At 40.6% G+C, this 20,457-nt stretch overlaps 1 protein-coding gene across 3 annotated transcripts in view; it reads right to left on the bottom strand.

The window, feature by feature from the left end:
- Nucleotides 1-2,728: 2,728 nt before the first annotated feature.
- Nucleotides 2,729-20,457, bottom strand: part of wu:fj29h11 (protein NO VEIN) — a 61,032-nt gene continuing 43,303 nt past the window's right edge. For all 3 annotated transcript variants that reach the window (XM_037081182.1, XM_037081184.1, XM_037081183.1), the window contains exons 32-48: nucleotides 17,910-18,052; nucleotides 15,592-15,773; nucleotides 12,892-13,151; nucleotides 12,531-12,768; nucleotides 12,268-12,451; nucleotides 10,599-10,725; nucleotides 10,313-10,399; nucleotides 9,342-9,527; nucleotides 8,936-9,210; nucleotides 8,497-8,639; nucleotides 7,689-7,779; nucleotides 6,759-6,873; nucleotides 5,085-5,216; nucleotides 4,734-5,003; nucleotides 3,842-3,965; nucleotides 3,563-3,710; nucleotides 2,729-3,473 (exon numbers count right to left, since the gene is read on the bottom strand). In XM_037081182.1, coding sequence (XP_036937077.1) covers nucleotides 3,060-3,473; nucleotides 3,563-3,710; nucleotides 3,842-3,965; nucleotides 4,734-5,003; nucleotides 5,085-5,216; nucleotides 6,759-6,873; nucleotides 7,689-7,779; nucleotides 8,497-8,639; nucleotides 8,936-9,210; nucleotides 9,342-9,527; nucleotides 10,313-10,399; nucleotides 10,599-10,725; nucleotides 12,268-12,451; nucleotides 12,531-12,768; nucleotides 12,892-13,151; nucleotides 15,592-15,773; nucleotides 17,910-18,052 — 3,119 coding nt within the window. In that variant the 3' untranslated portion in view covers nucleotides 2,729-3,059. The remainder of the gene's footprint in view (nucleotides 3,474-3,562; nucleotides 3,711-3,841; nucleotides 3,966-4,733; nucleotides 5,004-5,084; nucleotides 5,217-6,758; nucleotides 6,874-7,688; nucleotides 7,780-8,496; nucleotides 8,640-8,935; nucleotides 9,211-9,341; nucleotides 9,528-10,312; nucleotides 10,400-10,598; nucleotides 10,726-12,267; nucleotides 12,452-12,530; nucleotides 12,769-12,891; nucleotides 13,152-15,591; nucleotides 15,774-17,909; nucleotides 18,053-20,457) is intronic.

Here is a 20,457-nt window from a genome sequence, read left to right as displayed (position 1 = left end):
TTTAAGACTTGCTATCGTGGTTTTGGTCTGATTTTCGTAACCCCTCTGGACCGATGGCAGGGGATTCAGATCACCTGTGTGCAGGGTGGTGGAGACTGACTCCTGATCGAGGAGTGGAAGCGGCTTGGGGCATTCCAAGGTGTGGCTATGCTCTTTTGCAAAGGCTTAAAATACTACATACATACTCCCAGCTCAAAAACACATAACCTTTCAGCCATTTCTCCATTAGTGTGCATGGGGCAGCCACAGTGGGGAGGGTTCACTCCAGCTAAACAAACACCAGTCTCACACGGGTTCATGACAGCGCTGCAGTGTGGCTCCCTGCTTATTCTCACCCAGCTGTTATCACTCTTCTGATAGAAATATGTTAAAGCCACCAACTCAGTTTGGCATTAGCTCGTCTTACAGTTAGGATCTATTTTGTCTTTTATCTGAAGTTGTATTGTTTCGTCGGGAACATTTCATGCGGTTACCTTGGCAATGTCTCCCTTGTCACAAAGGCGCCTATACCCTCTCTGGGAATTACATGGTGAAAGATTTTTCAATAAAAATAGACTATAAATCAGTCGCACACATTTTACAAAACACAGCTCTTTAAAAATGCAAACAATCGTCACTACCATGGCAAAAAAAAAAAGAAAGAAAGAAAGAAAGAAAAGATTTTGTTATTGCTTCAATCCAAACATCTTTCTTAACTCATATTTATGACCTAAGAGGTCTGAAGATGGAGTTTACAAGCTGCACATGAATGCCTCACAAGTGCAACACAGAGGGGGCATCTGTGCAGTGGAGAGGAGTCCCTCCTCTAATATAAATGTGCTCTTATTTTGTGGAACAACAAATATCACCTGGTACTCATCTCTGTTCTGTCTGCTGTGGCTCAATATCTCTGACCAAAAATCACAAGAATAATTCACAATGCCGCAGCAAGCTAAACCCGACTTCATCTCACTTGATGATTGTTTGCTCACACTGTTGCTATGAAATATGCTGTAAGGTCGCTGCACTGCATCTTAAATAAATAGCCGATGGTTGTTTTGTCACAAGCTCTTGCAGCATTTCATGTACAGATTTGCAGTAAATAGCCTTCATCCTGATCCGGAAGATGCTGCAATCGGCACATTTCATACATTTAGTGTGACTGATTCTTTGTAGAAAACAGCCCTCTGGTTACTGAGTGGTTGCATCACAGGATGAAAATAGGGAGGTGCTGTCCCCTGAGGCTGTTCGGATCTCTCCACCAACACTTGTCACATGGCTAATAAGTGCCCTGTTTTGTAAGGATTACCATCCCACAGCAAGAGCACGGGCTCTGGCTCTGATGGGGAGATTCGAGGACCATAGGGGTCCTTTTGGGCAGTTTTAGGAAAACAAGAAGTAGGAAATATCGGTTTACTTTTCACACAATTTGATGCTGGGTTGCTTTCTCTACGTTGTCACCTCCCCCACAGAATCTGGCTGTTTTTCCCTGCAAACAATGTGTAAAATATCTCAGAGCTTGAGTGTCAGATGGCCTTTTCTTTGAGGAGTAATAATTGTATCAATTGAGATCTGAAAGTGTGAGTGATCAGAAGTGCGTGAGCATCGTATAGATGTTCTGTATGGTTGCACAATTACGAGGAGAGATGGCAGCCGGTGAGGGACCTGTCCAGTCAGCTGCACTTCCACTAGATTTAGCTTAAACCTCAGCTAAAATCGCTTCAACTGTGACAGAATCCCTCTCTGCTAATGATGCACAAAAAAATGTCTATAAGCACATTTAAAGGAATAGCTCAACCAAAAAGTGAAGTTCAATCATTATGTCATGATGCGGACACAATCAGGTGAAGGTTTGTACTCCACCAAACATTTCTGGAGCTTCACAGCAAAATAGCACAGCATTGAACTTGTTTTAAAGCAACACTATGTCACTTTTTGACTTTATAATAACCGCATCAGATTAATGTTGACGGTACAGCGTCTTGTAATAAGGTGAATGGTGTTTCCGTCACTTGTTTCTGCACTACTACTACTAACACCATGTTTGCCGTGCTGAGTTGGACCGGGCCAGGCCCACCCTGCCTTCAAGTGGGCTGCTGTGATATTTCGTGGCTGCAGCCAACCTAAATCAAGCAGCTCCTCAAACAAACGTGTGTTGCAAATTGGTCCTCAACCCAAGTCTGTGCAGGGGGAGCCGAGAGAAAGATGTATTTTAAAGGTGCTATTTGTGAAGACTTTTGAATCACACTCTAAACTATTCAAAAACTGACGCTTTGGGCTGGCGGTTGACCCATCCTACATCCCTAACCCAGAGTGTCATTACTTAAGCTGAGAGCGAGACTCAAAAATCAACTTTTCTTTCACATAGCACCTTTAAAACTCAGTGCGCTCAGCTTGCAGTATGTTTGTTGACTGAACTTTTGTCAAAATTGTGCACACACTTCAGATATGGTGCACAGACACATTCATCTAAGCAGCTACTGCTAAGATTTCGTCTTAAAAAGGGTGTAAATGAAATATTTTTTGATTTGATTTTTTTTTCTCATCTTGAGATGTGGATTACAGAGGATGAGATGTGTGGAGCCATTTGATGTTTTTTTTTGGTTGTTATTTCAGTTTTACATCAAGTCTATATTGTCCGTAAGCATGGGGAGAGTAGGTGATGACTGAACTTGACATTTTGGGTGAATTTTCCCTTTAAGAAAGATGAACAGTGCTGTGGGGCTGTTCACACATGAACCAGGAGAGATTCAGCTGTCAGAAAAAACACTTTATTCAATTGGAATGCTGCAGTAAAGGTGAGGTAGGGGGAATAAAAAAAAGCTAAAAACATTAAGTATGCCCACCGTCGTTTAAAATTGTGCACTGACTAGAAAAGACACAGCTGCAGTTTGTTGGCAAAAATATCTTAGACAAATTAAAAAGGAAAGTGCACATTTTTCTCATTAGCTGGAAAAATTACAAACACTCAGAGCAAAAGAACTAAAAATCAGTGCAGTCAGGATGAACTTAAAAAGGCATATGAATGTTTAGGCATGGATTAATGTAGTGCAAATATTCCCACAAAACATACAAAAGACTCAAACAAAGAGATATAGTGCCAGGTCTTTGGTGTGGAGATGCTGCGCCAGGTTCTGAATGCGACACAGGCGAACATTCTGAGCGTCTCCCGCGCTGTATACTCTGAATATGTGATAGCGCTCCTTCTCCTTCAGTGCAAAGTCCAGCTCGTTGGCAGACATGTGGATGAACGACTTCTCTTTCTTTATAGTTGACTTCACCTCCACGTACACCACCCTCTGCGCTCCTCCGGCTCCAAAAGTGAGCCTGAAGTCGTAGGGCTGGCCGCTCTCTCCGCTCTGATTGCACCACAGGATGTGTGCGGGTCGCCCGGGCTCGCCGCCGTCTCTCCAGTGGCATAGGAAAGAGTTGACCAGCTGCTCCCCCCACTCCCCGATCGCCGCGTAATCCACTGCGTCGTCGGACAGCACCACCTATGCAAGCACAGCGCAGTTTAGAAAAGCTAACTTAGTTACTAACTCTCAACTGATGAGAAGCCCTCATGTGTGGTCAAAGTACTGACGGTGGTGGGTCTCTGGCAGGTGAGTTCCATGTCCTCCAGTGTGGCCTGTGTGTTCCAGTGAGGGAAGTCCAGGTTCAGCAGAGGACGTGAAGTCTCTGCAGCGGCTCCCTGGAAAACGCCTGAAAGAACCACAGCCTCAGGGACGACGCTGACAGAGAAGCAACAAAAGAAGGATGAGTTAAGAGAGGGAGGCACGGGGAATTGGGATAATGTAAAAAATCAACATTAGTTTTCTTCATTTATTTTTCAGATTGTTGGGAGTGAGCAGAAGAAGCCTACAGGCTGTTTGGAGCCAGCTGGTCGCTGGCCGTCTCAGCAGGCTGTGCAGATGGAGGTGGTGGAGCTGTCTCCTCTCCAGCCTCAGCTCTGTCAGACTCAGTGGTCTCACTCTGGTGACTGCACTCTGTCGGTGACAGACACAACCAAATGGAGGAATTTAACAAAGGATGTTCTCAATCTGTGATTATGGCATCGTTGAAATCTTTCTGATGGCGTGACTTCTTCTTTGTGCCACACCACATTAGTACTTAAAACTAGCTTTGAATATGCAAAGGAACAATTATGAATAGGACAATCTCATTAATTCAAACAAGACTACTTCATGAAGAGATAGCTTGCTCTAGTAGAGTAGGTTTGCATTACAATTTCACTGTGAATGTAAGCTGGTGCTGGTATTTAAAATGCTGCCAGACCAAAGAAAAATGAAGCAAATAATATCTTCCAGATATAAATAATGTCTACAATCATGTCATCGCTTCTGAATGCATACTTCAGCAAGCATCAGCTAATAGTTGGAACAGTGTAAAAACTGAGAATAATAATAATAATAATAACAATAATCTCCTTAGCTGCTAAATGCTCCTCTGTTTTCACTAATGTCTTCCTAGGTTGAAATCTTCACACTGAAAACAGCCTCCTGCTGTGGCTGGAAACAAAGTTGTTTAGTTTATGGGCCAGAAAACCAAAACAAGCTAGAAGAGGCTAAAAGACTCTGTAGAGCCAATTCCCTGTGGGTTTATAACAACATATGACCCTTTACAAAATGACAGACAGTAATCTGATACATTGTGAATACAAATGTATAGATTCGTGCAGCTTTAAAATCAATATTCTGTTTGCAGCAGCTACAACTCCAGGAAGTCATTCTAAACCAGTATGAATAATGTGTAACCTGGAGCAGGTGGTGTGCTGGCGGTCACAGGAGCAGGGTTAGGTTGGCCTGGCTGGCTGAGGACTCTCTGAAGGCCTGGCTGGTCTGCTGGTCTGATGCTCCTGGGTGGCAGCTTTGGATCACTGCTGCTGCCGCTGCTGCTGAGAGTCTGGCCGACAACACGGCCGCTTCCTCTGGGGCCCGCGTCCTTCTCCAGGGCTCCGTCTTTAGGTGCAGCAGGAGGGGGCCACATCTTCATGACAGCATCCACCACACCACTATCTGCATGAACTGGTGGTGCAGTGAAAATTGTGGGAATTGAGAAATGTAGTTTTGCATGGTGAAGAAAAAAACAACTCCTTCTCAACTCACCTGTGCGACTGGCTCCTGTGCTCAGGATGGGTGCTCGAGGAGGCCAGCAAATCAGCGTCTGTTCCCCATCCTCTTGTGCAGGGCGAGGTGGCTCCTCTGGGGCGCTGCAGGAGGAGTAACTCCTTGACAGCACTGGAGCAAAACATTTTTCAGTGAATTAAAACCACAGTAAAAAAAAAGGAGGAGATTAGATAAAAGCTATATAACACCAATCATACATAAGCCTGTTTTGAGCCATATGAACAGACTAGTGATGAAGAAGTCTTTTGATCATATTAATCCTTGCAGATGTACGTCTGCGTGTTTATATGAGAGCAAGGGTGTGTGTGTGTGTGTGTGTGTGTGTGTGTGTGCATTATGCTGCAGTGAGGGATCTGCTCCTCTCGCTCTTTGAGCCCTGGCAACAGCTGCTCTTTTATGTCGCCACATACAACAGTGAACAAACCCAAATTAGCATATGAGAGAACACACCAGTTGTGTGTGTGTGAGAGTGTTCCTGCAGGCTGAGATAGAGAAGAAGAACACTTTGAATTTTATGAAATGGTAATGGAAATCAGGGCAAGTGTCACCGAGAGAACTGGAGAAAGTGCAGCTGTAAGATGTCGTCTCGCACAGCCAGAGAGGAAGCAGCTCCGTGTTGTTAGGATTCATCTCAGGCTGCAGTTACAGCTCCGAGTTACAGGCTGATGTTCTGCGTCACACTGTCATTCTCTCACACATCGACACACACTGAGCTGCACGTTTTAGTCTGCAGTCTGTTTTCCCCACATTCTGTATATTTTAACAGTGCCGTCTCCTGCGAGTGTTGATATGTTTTGTAGAAGTATTGTGTATGTTTCAAAGCCTGAGACATATTCTTTCTCTGTGACACAAAGCTCCAGTGCTCAAAACACATCAGTGAGTCACACTGTTGCACAGGGTACATGTTCCTTTAGTAAATTTAGTCCCACTGTAATTCATTTTCACTCAGTCCCACACCAGAGCTCCAAAAACAGTTTAAACAGAAGTAAGATAAACCTGTTCCACAATTAACACGGTTATTTACACTGTTACTATCATCTGTAATTAACTATACAGTTACAATTATTATCGTTTGTAATTAACTATACAGTTATAGTTATTATCATCTTAAAGAGTCTATATTCAGGCTCTTCTGCAAATATTTACTCTCATTAGAGAGATGCTGAATGAAGTCAATATGCATATTTTCAAATGGGAAATTTGAGTTTTTTTGCCTAAATTCATAAATAAATAAATAAATAAATAAATAAATAAGGTTTGTGTTAGAAAGTGTTCATACAACTTTTACATTGTTTCCAGCAATTTAATCAAATTAACAATTGACAAATAGACTGCTGTGATATTAGAAGACGGTTCCTCGGTGCTCTCCTGTTAATCAGATGCGTTTGGTAGGAAGGTTTCTATTATTGTACATTTACTGTTAGTCAGTGTGCTGACATTAGCTAACAATGTCCGACATCAGCTACTGTACTAGTCATATGAGAACAAGTGAGGCTGTATCAGCAAAGTCACTGAGTGTATGTGGTGAACGTGTGTTTTACGCTCAGGAACTTAACTTGTCATTTGTAAAAAGATTATTCTATTCATTGTGCCATAAGTTATGTTGTCCTGCTTTAAGAGCAGTGATGAACTCTGACTGTGTGCCCTCTGTACCTCTCTCCAGGTTAATATCAGGTCTGGGGGGCTCTGGGACCTCCCACACCTCCTCATCACTGGGCAGCTCTCTGATGTCCTCCTTGTGCAGGAACGTCTTCAGGGATGCTGGGTCCTGCACATACAAACACTGCTAATGACTGCTGTGAAAATATGCAGCAAGGTTGAGCTCTAATCTCAATGGAGATTGATACTGTATTTGTTTTAGATTAATGCCTCTCAAGAATTGTGGCGTTTCATTATTCAGTTTACAAAACAGGGCTGTACCTCAAACATAAAGGTTTAACATTGAGGACCACAGAAGATCTCTTTAAAATGGTAATGACCAAATTAACCTGTACATCCTGGGATTGTTTGATCAATTCCCAGGAATAATAATAATAATAAACACAAGCTAAACTAATAAGTGGATATAATAATTCGAGAGGCAGATCTGGACTCATTTATCCCCTAAGCCTCTCTTATCTGCGTCAGTCTGACTGCAGAGTATTAAATGGCTGTTACGCCTCAGAATCACATCATTAAAATTGTTAATCAAGCAAGTCAAATATTCCAATTTATTTTCTCTGGCACATCCAACATAGAACTTGAATCAAACAGCTGTGCGTTCTCCAGATTTCAATATCAATTTTAAAACGCAGCCCTGTTCTACTGAAGAAGAAGCGCACATGACAGGCTATTGAACGGAGAGGGATCAAAGTTTGACCTCTCGACTCTATGATTCAATGAGTCTCTGCTGCTCCACAGAGATGAGATGTAATGTAATCTATTCTAGTCTATTAGTTCCAACTGTAGTCAGCTCTGCACTGGAGGGGTTCCAGTGTGAAAGTGTGACAGAAAAGACAGAGAACGACAGGGTGACTGAGAGCGAGCGAAGGCCCTTTTCCCTGGATTAGTGATCAGTGTTTGAAGGGATCATTTATAACTTACATCGAGCGAGGTTATCAGGCCGTGCAGAAAAGTTCTCAGAAACAGCTCTTTCCCTTGGATGCTCTCTGTGCAGAACAGTTTCACCAACTCCCTGAAACACACAGACACACACACACACACACACACACACAATTACAAGGCTCATACAAACAACATGTACAGGAGAGAGCATCAAATGGATTTTATCATGCAATTCTTTATAATGGTTGCTCGAAAACAAAGGGTTGAGCCCCCTTCAAAGCTGTGATAAAATACTGATTAAAACTGATTCATGTGTAATCATTATCATATATATAATCATATTCAATAGTTATTTTTTAGATGTGATTACTCACAGCTTGCATGCTTTACATCTAACTTCTCCAGCTGAGCTCCCAGGTGTGAATGTGTTGAAAATGTAGGAAATTCACACAAGTGTAAATTTTTGTGCTTCGAAATAATTGGACTTTACTGGAGAATTTTAGTTTTCTGTAACTTCATACTCATATTTCACAATTTGGAGGCAAATACTGTACCTGTTACTCTTACTCAAATTTATTTGAAAACTTTACTGACTAGTCATTTTTCATTTTACATATTGCATTTCAATCATTTATTTTGTTGGTAATCAGATACTGGAGCACTGGATCTGGAAAAGACTTTTACTCAACTACTATTTCTACGAGTGACTTTTTAACATATCTTTACACACCTATGACTTTTAGGTAGTTTTGACATCACTGCATGAGTTACAGCATAATGAAAACTCGAACTACTGCCTGGCTTTTTTATGTCTCTGCTTTAAAGCCACACACACAGACACACGCACCTGCAGATGTCCAGCTTAGCTGAGAGGTGATCTTTCTGGATGTAAAGCTCCTTCTTGTCCTTCAGCAGACAGTTAACGTCACGCAACTCGACAACGTCACTGTCAGCAATATCCAACTGGTAGCGAATGTACAGCTTACCCACCTGTAAACAATCACATGGCAGCTTCAATCAGACAGACATTAGTGTGCAGTGTGTTATGAGCCAAACAAAGCAGTCCTGACTGCTAAGGGAAACAATGTTACAGTACTGAGAAGAACGCGGACTATGAAATTCACTTGACTTTCCATCAGCATGGGGGAGGAGATGATGATGGGGTTCCACCTTTTGGGTGAACTGTTTCTTTAACATTTACATCGGGGGTAAGAGATTCTCCATCAACCTTAGGCTGCTGAGCATCATATTTCATTACCAAATGAGCCAGTTGTTCAACTTCTGACCTGTCCAAAGGAAAGTCGCTTGATTTTCTCTCCGATCTTGTTTTCAATCAGCTCTGGGTAGACTTCAGACAGCTCGTCATGGTAGTAAAGGAACCTCTGGATGTAGGGTATCATGGTGCGAACCATGGCCTGCATAGATGGACAGGGTCTCAGATTCTCAGTCTGTGGCTCAGTCTTGACACACTGGGACAGCTGACGGATCCCGCAGATCTCCAGGAACAAAGATCGGTCCCTCTCGTCGAAGGTAGGCACAGTGTTAGCTCGTTCTCCCATCACTATAAATATAACAATATAGATCAACAGTCAGGATTTGTATGTGAACCTGGATTATGTTTGTACAATCTTTTCTACTGAGTGCTGTCAAAGGTCAAAAGTACTCATATAACAGTGGCTGTATTCAGCATACCAAAGCTCCCAGTCTTGCTCCTGTGAGCTGTCGTCTTCTCTGCTGGTGGAAGGTTGAGCAGACAAATCTGCTTGTGAGGCTTAAACACTTTTTCCAGCTCTTTGTTGTCAGCAATCATGGGTTTGCGTGCCAGATTCACCCAGCTATTGTCCTTGGTGGGGAAGACCCTCTTATCGGACACCATACCTGAACACAAAGCAAAAAAAGACAGTCAGGGTCAGGATCAGGCCTTTTGTGTGGCTTGCCTCCCCACTGTTTACATCCAGCGTATCTTGAATGCCGACAAACATGCTGAATGGATTTGTTTTCTTAAAAAAAAAAAAAAAAAATCAGCAATATTTGAAACATTTTAAAGTCTAGACTGTTAACATCCATGTTTACTAGTCTTCCTCCTTGCCTTCTTTGTATGGCTGGAAATATATTAATACAATACATTCATCTTGATATGAGACTATATAAGTTCTTACATTTCAGATATTGTTATATGGTGATACCTCATAAGTGTTGTCTTCCCATGATTTTAAGTATTAACAACTCAGTCATTATATTCACATTACTAATGATTATTTATGAAAAATAGAATTGTGTTAGTATTTTGTGAAAGTACCAAAATCGCGACAATGTTGCAGGGGGAGACATCAAGTACTAAAATATCGTGATATTTGAACTGTCGCCCAGTCTGAGCATTTATGAAGTGCTTTCAGGGAGATTTCAAAGTATCAAGATATAGATAAAGTATCACATTATAGCTTAAAACTATCACAGGCTTGTACTCAAAACACTTTCACTGCAGAGCGTCCAGCTTCTGCTTTCACACTCCATTGTAAAGTAATCTCAAACTGCAGCATCTAATTCCTCCCAGCTGTTTTCAACACAAGCCGCACTCATGTTTGCAGTACATAATTTGCAGTAAATACTCAGACCAATGGGTGATCTGATAGACACACAGAGTACATGAATGTGTTACTCACCCTTCAATGAGGAGCAGTAACCATGATTGAGTTCTGGCTGTGCAGTGTTTTCCTGCTCACCAGATACTGGAATTGTACACTTTTGAGCTGTTGAATATAAAAAAAAAATTTCTTATATTCTATAAAATTATATTTAAATGAACGTAACAGGTTAGGGTAGTCAATAGGGAAACAATTGTTGAGCAGAGAGATAACAGGCTGCAGACAGATGGACATAAAGAGTAAGGAAATGTGTGAGTGACTGAATGAGAAACTCTCTGAATCAAAAGAATATAAATGTCCTTACCAAGTCTGGCATAGAGCACTGACACATCCTGTAGCACCTCAGCAGTTGGTATTTGAGATGATGAACAGATCAGTTCCAACAAACCAACATACTGCTTCATATTGGGACTGCGTTCCACATCCAGCAGCTACACATAAGACATACAATCACAGACGCATAGGTTTTGTTTTTACATAGGTTATATAAAAAATGGGGAAGTTTGATCTTAAAATTGGCAACCAACAATAGGGAGTCAGTTTATTAAAACAATATACACAGCAAAGTGCCTTCATAGTTAAATCTGTTCCCAACTAAACCCTCGAAACCTGCGCATATTGTTTTGATATCTGAATATCTGTAAATGCCTGGCGACTTACAATATAATATGTTCTCCCAAACATTACATCATCAGATGTAAGTTGCTGTGACTGTTCACTAAAACTTTCCCACGGAAAACACTTGAATAGTAACTGCTTAGCAACAGTAATTAGCCACAGCAGGACTGTGAAGCAGTGTGTACTTGTCTGTAGTAAGACAGCAGTGTTTCCCACAGAATCAGACTTTAATTTTGGAGATGGCTGTCTAGCTAGGGTGCTATTGCACATGCACACTGGACATTTCCGTCGACCGAGTTGGGTATTACACTTTCAAAGCCCCAAAACTTGAAAGAAAAAGTGAAAATAATGGGTTAAACAATGTGTTCATCTGCTCTAACATAGGCTGCAAACATAAGCAATACTTGCTAACTAGCATTGTTTGCTAGAGAAGCAATTTTTCTATGTTCAGAGTGCACATAAATAGCTAACAACACTAGTTTTCGGGGTTACAGGTAACTCAGAAAAAAAATAGTATATAATATTTAAACGTTAGCAGCTCTGTCCTGCTCTGTCTTGAATGCTGAAATTTACACTTCAGCAACCCTAGATAGCATTATATTTGACAAACACATAAGTGAGTGCTCATTCATTTCTCTTGTTCACAAAATTTAAAACAGCATGTTTTCTCTATTACTCTTACAAGCGTTAGGTCTGCAGCCACAAAGTGTTACATTCTTCCTCACCTTGCATGGAATACTTGTACTCAGTAACTTTGCACTGTGATCAGAAAATTACTGTTTCTTCATTTCTTGTCTACTACATAGATCATCAACTGGTGGGGATGCTAACGTTATTCCTGGGAAATGTAGCTTTAGCCTCAGTCTTTGAGCTTTATACCACGTACATGAACATGAAGTGTTTGTTTAAGATCGCTTTTATAATTATTTTTATTTCATAGTAAATCAGCTGGAAAGTCAAAAATGTTTTTAACCAACTCAAAAGCTAATGCTAGCTTGATTAGCTAGCTAGTTGTAGCTGATAATAACTGTCAGCAACAGATGTCATTTGAGTAGGTAAATTAAGGCCAGCTGTCTAGAGATAAAAGCAGCTGTTGCCCACCTGTATCTGTAAAGGACTCATTTTAACAAATTTGCCGTCATTATCAAAAAACTGCGCAAGAACAAAAAGAAAGCTTGATGGGCATAGAGACAGTAACTAATGGGGAGTTGGGCTTAATGAAAGGCCAAAAAGCTATGAGTCTAAGAAAGTTTGTATATATGTAAGGGAATGACATGACTATAAGTAACTGGGGTAAAATGAGTAAAGACTGAGACATGAGATCTTTTCAGGAGATCAGTAAAAGAGCAGCGTACTCTGATGAAGAAGACTCTCATGCCCTCCAGTGGGCTGTAGAAGGGAGCCAGGAACTTAGGCTCTGGCACCGGGCTGTCTGGTCTGCGAATCAGCTGTTTGTAGCGCCGGAACATTTCTGTTGTGTCACTCCAGCATACCTCCTTCATGTGGTAGAAACGTCCTGAGCTCCACTCACCATTACGCCTGCAGGGCAGAGTTTGACTTGTAGGGACTACATCTTGACATGAATATGAACAGTTGAGGTGATATGGCTGACACTTACCTGCTCTCCTCTACATAAACAGCAGGGTAGTGCTGGAACAGCTCCTTCAGGGTGCTCTGGGAGCAGTTCAGAGATAGATAGGTGTAGACGTTGTGGATATGTTGAACTGTGGAAGTGAAATTCGCCCCCTCCAACTCTTCCTCATACGATTTCTGCTCTTGGGAATCTGCTTCTGGTCTGACACACCACTGCTTCAGGTAGTTAATCAGAGCATCAACTGTGATATTTTGTCTCATTCCTAGTAGAGGGGAAATGGGAGACAAACAATTGTCCACCAAAATATTCTGAGGCAGTTACGTAAGAGACAAACAATAACCACAGCAATGAGAAACAGATCTACACAACAGTAGGCACTTTTTACCAAGAGCGCTGGTGAACTCGCTGGGGTGTATGTCCACATAGCAGACATGAGTCCCCAGCAGGCTGGTGACCTCAGGTGAGTTCAGGTAGACTGAGTTTGGACGAAGGTACTTTCTCTCTTGCTTTTCTCCTTCCTGTGGCTGGTACGCTGGAATCCATTCAAGAGAACACAGGAAGTGGAAGAAGGAGGACTTGGTGCTTCTGATCACTCGACCATCACCGTTGATCACCTCAGCTGTGATGTACTGAGAGTAGCGGTGTCTGGGAGAAAGGGAAAGGTTTTTAAATATCTATGCATCTATATCTATCTATATATGTATCTATATCTAAATATATATATGTTATGATTGTCTCATGTTAGATTTTGTCTCAAACTATTATATGAAGCCTAAATATATTTATGTTTGCCTGATTCTAACTCTATTTCCTTTTCATTTTTCTAGAAACAGGCTATAGAATATGCAGAATTTACAGAACTGAATCTAAGAAATTCATTTTGTTTTGTGTGAATTTTATTGTGAAATGTACCCTTTTGGAAATATGAGACTGTGCTACCTAGTGGTCTAGAGGACTTACTTCTTAATGTGATTTGGCCTGTTCTGTAATCTTTGAGATGTACCTGTTTTTCTAGCCAGCTCCTGCAGTACATTTATCTGACCAACTTTTGTATTACATTTTTATTGGTATACTATTTCTATTGTGAACATACAGGCATTGATTGACATATGAACTTTACCTGTTATGTTGTTAAAAAAAAATGTAATAAATAAAATGAAGTGGGGTGGATTTGTTGATCCGGGTGTGTTTGATTGCATTTTGAGGGACGTCTGTCATGGAGTGGCCTGATCGGGGCATGTGAGTCCACAACCCTACTTAAGGCAGCTTCCCCCATTGTCTTGTAAAATAACCTGATGAAGGCCTAAGTACCAAATTGTTGTTATCAATAAACTTAAATGCAAGTGAAGTGGACAGTGTGGGTGGGAGTCTTTTCCTTTGACAGGATATATTTCATATAGGATCCTATAACTTAAGGGATCCTGTGATTACAAAGCATGATCTGAAGTTGTAACTCAGTGATCCGGATGCCTCTTGTGACGGTCAACAAAGTGGCAGAACTGTGTGACCTACATTCCTCTGCAATATACAGCAGTCCGAAGAACTGCACGGGTTTAATGGTCAGAGTTAAATGCACTGAGAACTCTTATCGACGCTCAAAAGACCAATTAACTTGTGTCAATCGGACCAGTGTAATAGATGTATATAGTGTATTTTCAGCCTCGCCACTTGCTTATTTTATAGTGGACTGGGTTTAAATCTGTCCTGAACATCCAACAGACCCAAAGAATCATTTGCAACACGTAGTTATTTCAGTAGTTCTTGTAGAATGACATTATTTTTGGCCCAGGTCATCCACCCCTTATGCAAGGCTCAGTACCAATACTGGGGATCATCCCTCCGGGACCTACATACATTGCTCTAAGTCACTGTTTACATGAGCACCGGGAGGAGTCGATTTCCAGTCCTTTCTTTAGGCTGTAAACAGTCAAACTGTGTTTGTGCTAAAGGGCTGAACCAATGTTTGGTGTTGGAGATTGAAAATGCTGATCAAAGAGATGCAGTATCCGCTGGACTGTTTCTCCGACACACACTAGAGAGAGACTCACCAGGTATCAACATGTGTGAGACAAAGAGAAAGAAACATCATACTTGAAACAGAAAAAAAAAATTAAATGTCAGTGGCAGTGAAGAATACTGCAGCAACACTGCAGAGCTGCCTCCTATTTCCACACAATTTGACCTTCCCCTCAGTACATTTCTGCCAGAATCTGTCTTTTTTAAATGGCTCACTGCAGGTCCAATCAAGTGCAATATGACTGAAGCAGCCGGTAATACTTGTCAAGCAAGCCTGTTGTATTATTTTAGATATCTATGAAAAAATCTAGTCGAAAGGGGCTTTACCAAAATATCTCATACTAATGACCTTATGCTTTATTCAACAATTTTTTCTCCCGCAGGATAAATTCACACTTGAAGGTTAACAAGCATCTTCACTTGAAAAAAAAAAAAAGTGCTCCATTGCTTTCAAGATGTACACAACACATGGAAAGTCTTAAAGTATCTCCCAGAATGTCTTGGACCTTATTTGAGTGCTTCAGGCTTGTTGTCTAGTTTGTCATTACTGCCGACTAAAATTCAGATTAACTGTAGTGTTTGACTTCCAGGAAGCCAGTAGTTCTATCTAATCTTTCATAGTGTCTGCTGTGCACCAGAATGACTATGTGAGCTCGACTGACCTCTCCACCTAAACTGCCATCGTCTGCTTACACAAATCTATAACAGTAACTCACGAGATGAGGCAGAGCTAAGAGCTCTAATCCAAACAATTTAATCCCTAGACTGATCCCGCTGGCGACCTCCAACAAAAGCCATACAAAAGGCTCATGTGTTGCTCAGGCCGAGAAAAAAATCAGGGAACTGTAAAAACACTGTCCCCACTTCACTCCAGTAAACACTTAATGCCACAGTAAAAATGCTGAGTTATTGCCTGACACTGACTACACCATTAAGCCATAGGCTACCTTAACACAACAGAAACCCCTCCAATGCACCTGCTTCTCAATTGTGAAAATCTTCACCTGGACAGTATATGACATAGGAGGAGAAATATTTAAGTGAGTGTGTGTCCATGTATGTTTGTTACCCAGTATTCCAGTTGGCCGTCAGCAGCTCCAGTAAGGCCATTCTTTGCTGCAGGAGGCAGGAGCCACGCAGCTGAGCAGTGGCCAGGGCATAAAACTCATCGCAGGGGTAGTCATCGAGCACACAGCCCTCCTCTGGAATTTGGTACCATGCTGCACTTTCCACTGACCAGGGGCTGGAGGCCTTGCGGAGGAGGAAGAGGAGGAGGAGGAGAGAGAGTATGATAAGAGAGACAAATACTGCTATTGAACTGAAATACTATAAAACCATTAAGCTGCAGTCATATAATAGAGGGTCAACTGTGTTTTTTTCAGCTGAATTACTGCTTTTTCTTTTAAGCTGCAACAGCATGGCAGGGTGTAAACTACACACCACACAAGTGATGCAAACAGAAAGGGGTAATGGAAGCAGAGGCAAACAGTCTCTGCTTCAGTGTTAAATGCTGGAGAAGACAGTTAACTGCTTCTGAACCAGATGGTATCGTCCAGTGTAGTGACTCCTCAGTTGACAGCACTGTTAGCAGACTTCACTCCCTGACGGACAAATATTTATTAGGGATGCATGGTAATGGAATGTTTGTATTATCGTTGAGAAAAAATAATGGAGCCAATAATACTAATCCAGATTGCTTTCATTGACCTAACAAAAATGTCTTTGTTTCGTTTTTATAAGTTACAAAGTACTTTTAATACAGTATGACCAGTATTTTATATCTTATTTTGTTACATTTGATAAGTATGTATTTGTAACGTGTGCCCATCTCTGAGTTATATACATTTTTAATCTGTGAAATTCTTAACTGAGTTTACTTTATTAATGATTTATCCTCAACATCACTAATCCACAAACTATGGTGTATTGGTATGAAATGAGGTATGAAATTTTAAATCATCTATCTTTGCTCACTATATTGTAGCCTTCCTCTTAAGCATAAACTTAAGAATTTGAGTTGAAGAAGGTAATTATCAGTTATCATACTGGCAGAAAAAAAAATCCATCCATCATGCATGTTTAGATCTTATAGCTGAACTATGAGCACAGGTGTGATCTTTCTGACTGTGTGAAAATAAGCTGTTTGCAGTTTTTTGATTCAATTAATTACACACCGTGACCATTTAAATATACTTTCATATTTAAACCTTAAGTACATTAAGTAGCAAATAAATCTATATAATTCAGTTTTGTCTTTCTAAGTTTTATAGAGGCTTGACTCAACCACTGATCAACTGACTTACACTAATAATTTTACTTTAAATTTTGCTCTGGTTTCTTTATTAAGTTTGTATTCAACATTATACCATATTAACTGCATTAAATGTACTGAAATAAATGCAAAAATGTCACAAAAAAGCTAGATATTATTTTGGCCGAAGGATGTATTTCATCTACATGTCCACTTGGCCCGTGACTCCAGAAGCTCATTTTGGACAATGGAGTTAATATTATATTTGTCATATTTGTAGGCTAGGTGCATTTAAGAGAAAACATCAGTGGTAAGTGTTAATGTAAACATGTGTAAATTAGGGAAAAGTAATGAACAACAATCAGGTGACACATAATATTTCAAACTTCCAACATAATAATAAAATATAATACCTGATATACCATGCCTTCTTAAATTATTTTCTCATTGTGTTCTGTAAAGTTTGTTTTGCTCTATAAATTAGTTTCAAGCTTCTTCACACATTAATATATCATGATTTAACACCAAACAAAACACTGCAATGATAACCACAGATAACAAGTCACTTGCTATCAAAAATTCACAGTTCAGTGTCTGCACCTTATGTGTACAGTGTTTTTAAGCAGGAATGATGTAAGTATCATATTTTTCCATATGACGAGAAGGCAGCATAGGTCAAATAATGACTTATAGCATCATGATGAACCCACGTGTCATCCTTGCAAGCTGTGGCCCAGGCTAAAACAGGCACCAAGAATGTGAACAGCACAGCCTCAGCTCTGTCTGTGACACATGCCATCACTCACCTGCTTTTTTAACTTATCCTCAGGGCAGCTATTAATCCCTCTAGTCCTTGTGTGACTCATAATAGTTAATACCTTCATCTTTTAATGACTAACTCATTCATCATGATGAGTCACAGTTAGTTTGTAATATTTAGTGATGGTTGCGCTCTGCTTCTGGTGTCCATGCAACCAGTAAATATTGTGTCCTTGCACGACACATGCAGAGCCCTTCATCATCTGGGCTAACAGGTGGGGCTGTCATGACCTTGGGTCTGCTCCTACCGACGGTATAATTGCATTTTGTGAGATCTATAAACAGCTGAGTTAGCAGTGTTACAGTGTCTTCCTCACCAGTTCTTTAGCAGTGAGAGTTCGTTTGGTTTTGCGGATGATGAGGCCGTCTCTGACTCCCAGTCTGCTGAACAGCTCTCTCCATCCTGCTACATCACCGTCTGTCTGCACGTAGCACGGGCTCAGCAAGACCCAATCACAGCCTGATTGAGGAAAAAAAAACAAAAAACAGACAAGCAGAAGGATGACTGTTTACAGGAGGAGGAAAAATAAAGAAATACTGTACAGGATGCATGAATCAGATGAGCATCAAACAGGTAAGATGAGAAAATCAAAGACAAGAAAGGACTCAAGCATGATGACAGGAGTCATTAGTCATTAGTCAAATCTAACAGCCTGCTTCACTAATTTACAGCCAACAGGTGAACCCCTACACTGCTTATCCAACACAAACAGAACCAAAGCTTTCAGGGTTTCTGGCAGTTGTTGATGGTGAACAAAGCCAAGGCCTGAGAGGGAGGAATCACTAGCAAAACAGTGTTCCCAGTCTGCTTGGCAGCAAACAAAATGAGTCAAGATAAAGTACTGTAACGTCCTCTACCAGGTGGGAATTGATTACAATGGCTTCATGGGAAATATGGTACAGTATAATACAGTAAAGGATGAGTATCTTGGCTGATCAGGGGCATTTATTGTGATGCTCCTACTATCTCAGTTAGCTCTAGGTTCTGTAGTTTCTTGTTTAGGCTCTTCTCTGGTCACAAAGTACATGAAACCCTGTGAGGCATTGGTCCTAAAAAGTCCACCGGGGTTGGATCCACAACTTTTGCTACTAGCTGCTCCTGTTGTAACCGATGCTTTGATGCATATTTTTAATCAAACTTTAATAAGTGAAATTATTCCAACAGTGTGGAAAACTGCGCTTGTTTCTCCATTGCACAAATGTGGTTCTGTGGACGACAGAATAATTATCACCCAATCTCTAAACTGCCTTGCTTGGCTAAAATATTAGAGCGGCTTGTTAACAGTCAATCGAACTGAATTAAGCTTTTAACATTTTAAATCTTCATCAGTCAGGCAACAGATCTGCATACAACACTGACAGCAACAACTAAAGTTGTCAACCATACTGTCCATGCTTTAGATAATAAACTGGTCTGTACTGCTATTTTTGTTGACCTCTCTGAGGCAGTTGACACACTGGACCACTCATTCTTTTAAAGCACCTTGTAACCATCGGTTTGACAGGAAATCCCTTATTTGGTTCAAAAACTGTTGAATCTTCTTGATGCAGTGTATCATTCTGTATTCTATTTTATTACAGCACTGCATGATTTTTATCTACAAGGCCCTGCTGCATGTTTTACCTCACTATTTTATCAGTTTTCTCATTTAGACCTTGTAATTTGCACGCTTGTTCACAAGAGTCCTTGATTTTAAACATTCCCACTGTAAGGACCAAATTGGGGAAGACTGCTTTTCAGGTCAATGCCCCTCAGAAGTGGAATGATTTACAGCGTGCTCTTGAACAAGATCATCTTATTTCTTTAGATAATTTCAAATGCCTATTGTTCAATGTTCTGCAGTCTGAATGTTATTGTGAATTGCAATTTTACTGTGTATGTTTATTCTTGTGGATTTTAATCAGGGCATCATTGGAAAAGAGAGCTTGCTCTCAACTGAGCTTCCTTGAATAAATTCAGGTCATTTTAGAGGCTAAATTTGCATTTTTACTTACAGTTTTAGTCTGACTTCTGATGTATCTCTTGTTTGAAGATCAGGAAACACATCATTTTGTATAATGATCTAGCTTATTTTACAGTGACTGACTTTAATTACTGGACACACCGGTGGACTGTCGGCCCGGTTTGTCGGGCCCTTTAGCTGCTAAGTGGCGACCCTAAACTAACAAGTAGCAGCTGTAATATATTTAAGCGGCAGTCATACACTCTATGTCATAAACAGCATCATCAGCAAGGACCTTACACAAGATGACAATGAAATCATGTCTGCAATACAGGCACTCTGCAGCAGCTACTTTAAACAAACTAAGCTGAGAGTATTTTCTGTATAAATGCTCTTTATGTATTGTTTATCTTTTTATCTTGATAAAATCAGACCATCATTAAAAGAAATCTTGGGAGTTGACTGAAGAATATTACCAAGCATAGCTTTCCAACATAGGACTGATCTCACTCCCTATATAAAATGCTCTGGAACTGTGCAATGCACCATTGTTTTATCCTGTGAAAATAATATAAATATATATAATAATATAATATATAATAATATAACAATAAATTAGATGAGTATAGTTAATTGCAGATATGCAGCATTAAATGGGAACAAAACTATTTACATTATACAACTTAACAGAAAAAAATGCTCAAACTAATGTGTTTAAAGGACGTATGAGCAGAAATGTAAAGAAGAGAACATCAGTCTGAATTCCATGACACACACACACACACACACACACACACACACACACACACACACACACACACACACACACACACACACACACTAGCCTGTTCAGTACTCCCAGGCATGTCATACTTTCTGTAACCCACAAAGGAAGCAACCCCTCACATAATCCCAAACTACT

This window comes from Acanthopagrus latus, chromosome 20 (genome assembly GCF_904848185.1).
Source record: "Acanthopagrus latus isolate v.2019 chromosome 20, fAcaLat1.1, whole genome shotgun sequence".
NCBI lineage: Eukaryota > Metazoa > Chordata > Actinopteri > Spariformes > Sparidae > Acanthopagrus > Acanthopagrus latus.
The sequence above is the reverse complement of the archived record's forward strand: the minus strand, read 5'-3'. Positions and strand labels throughout refer to the sequence as shown.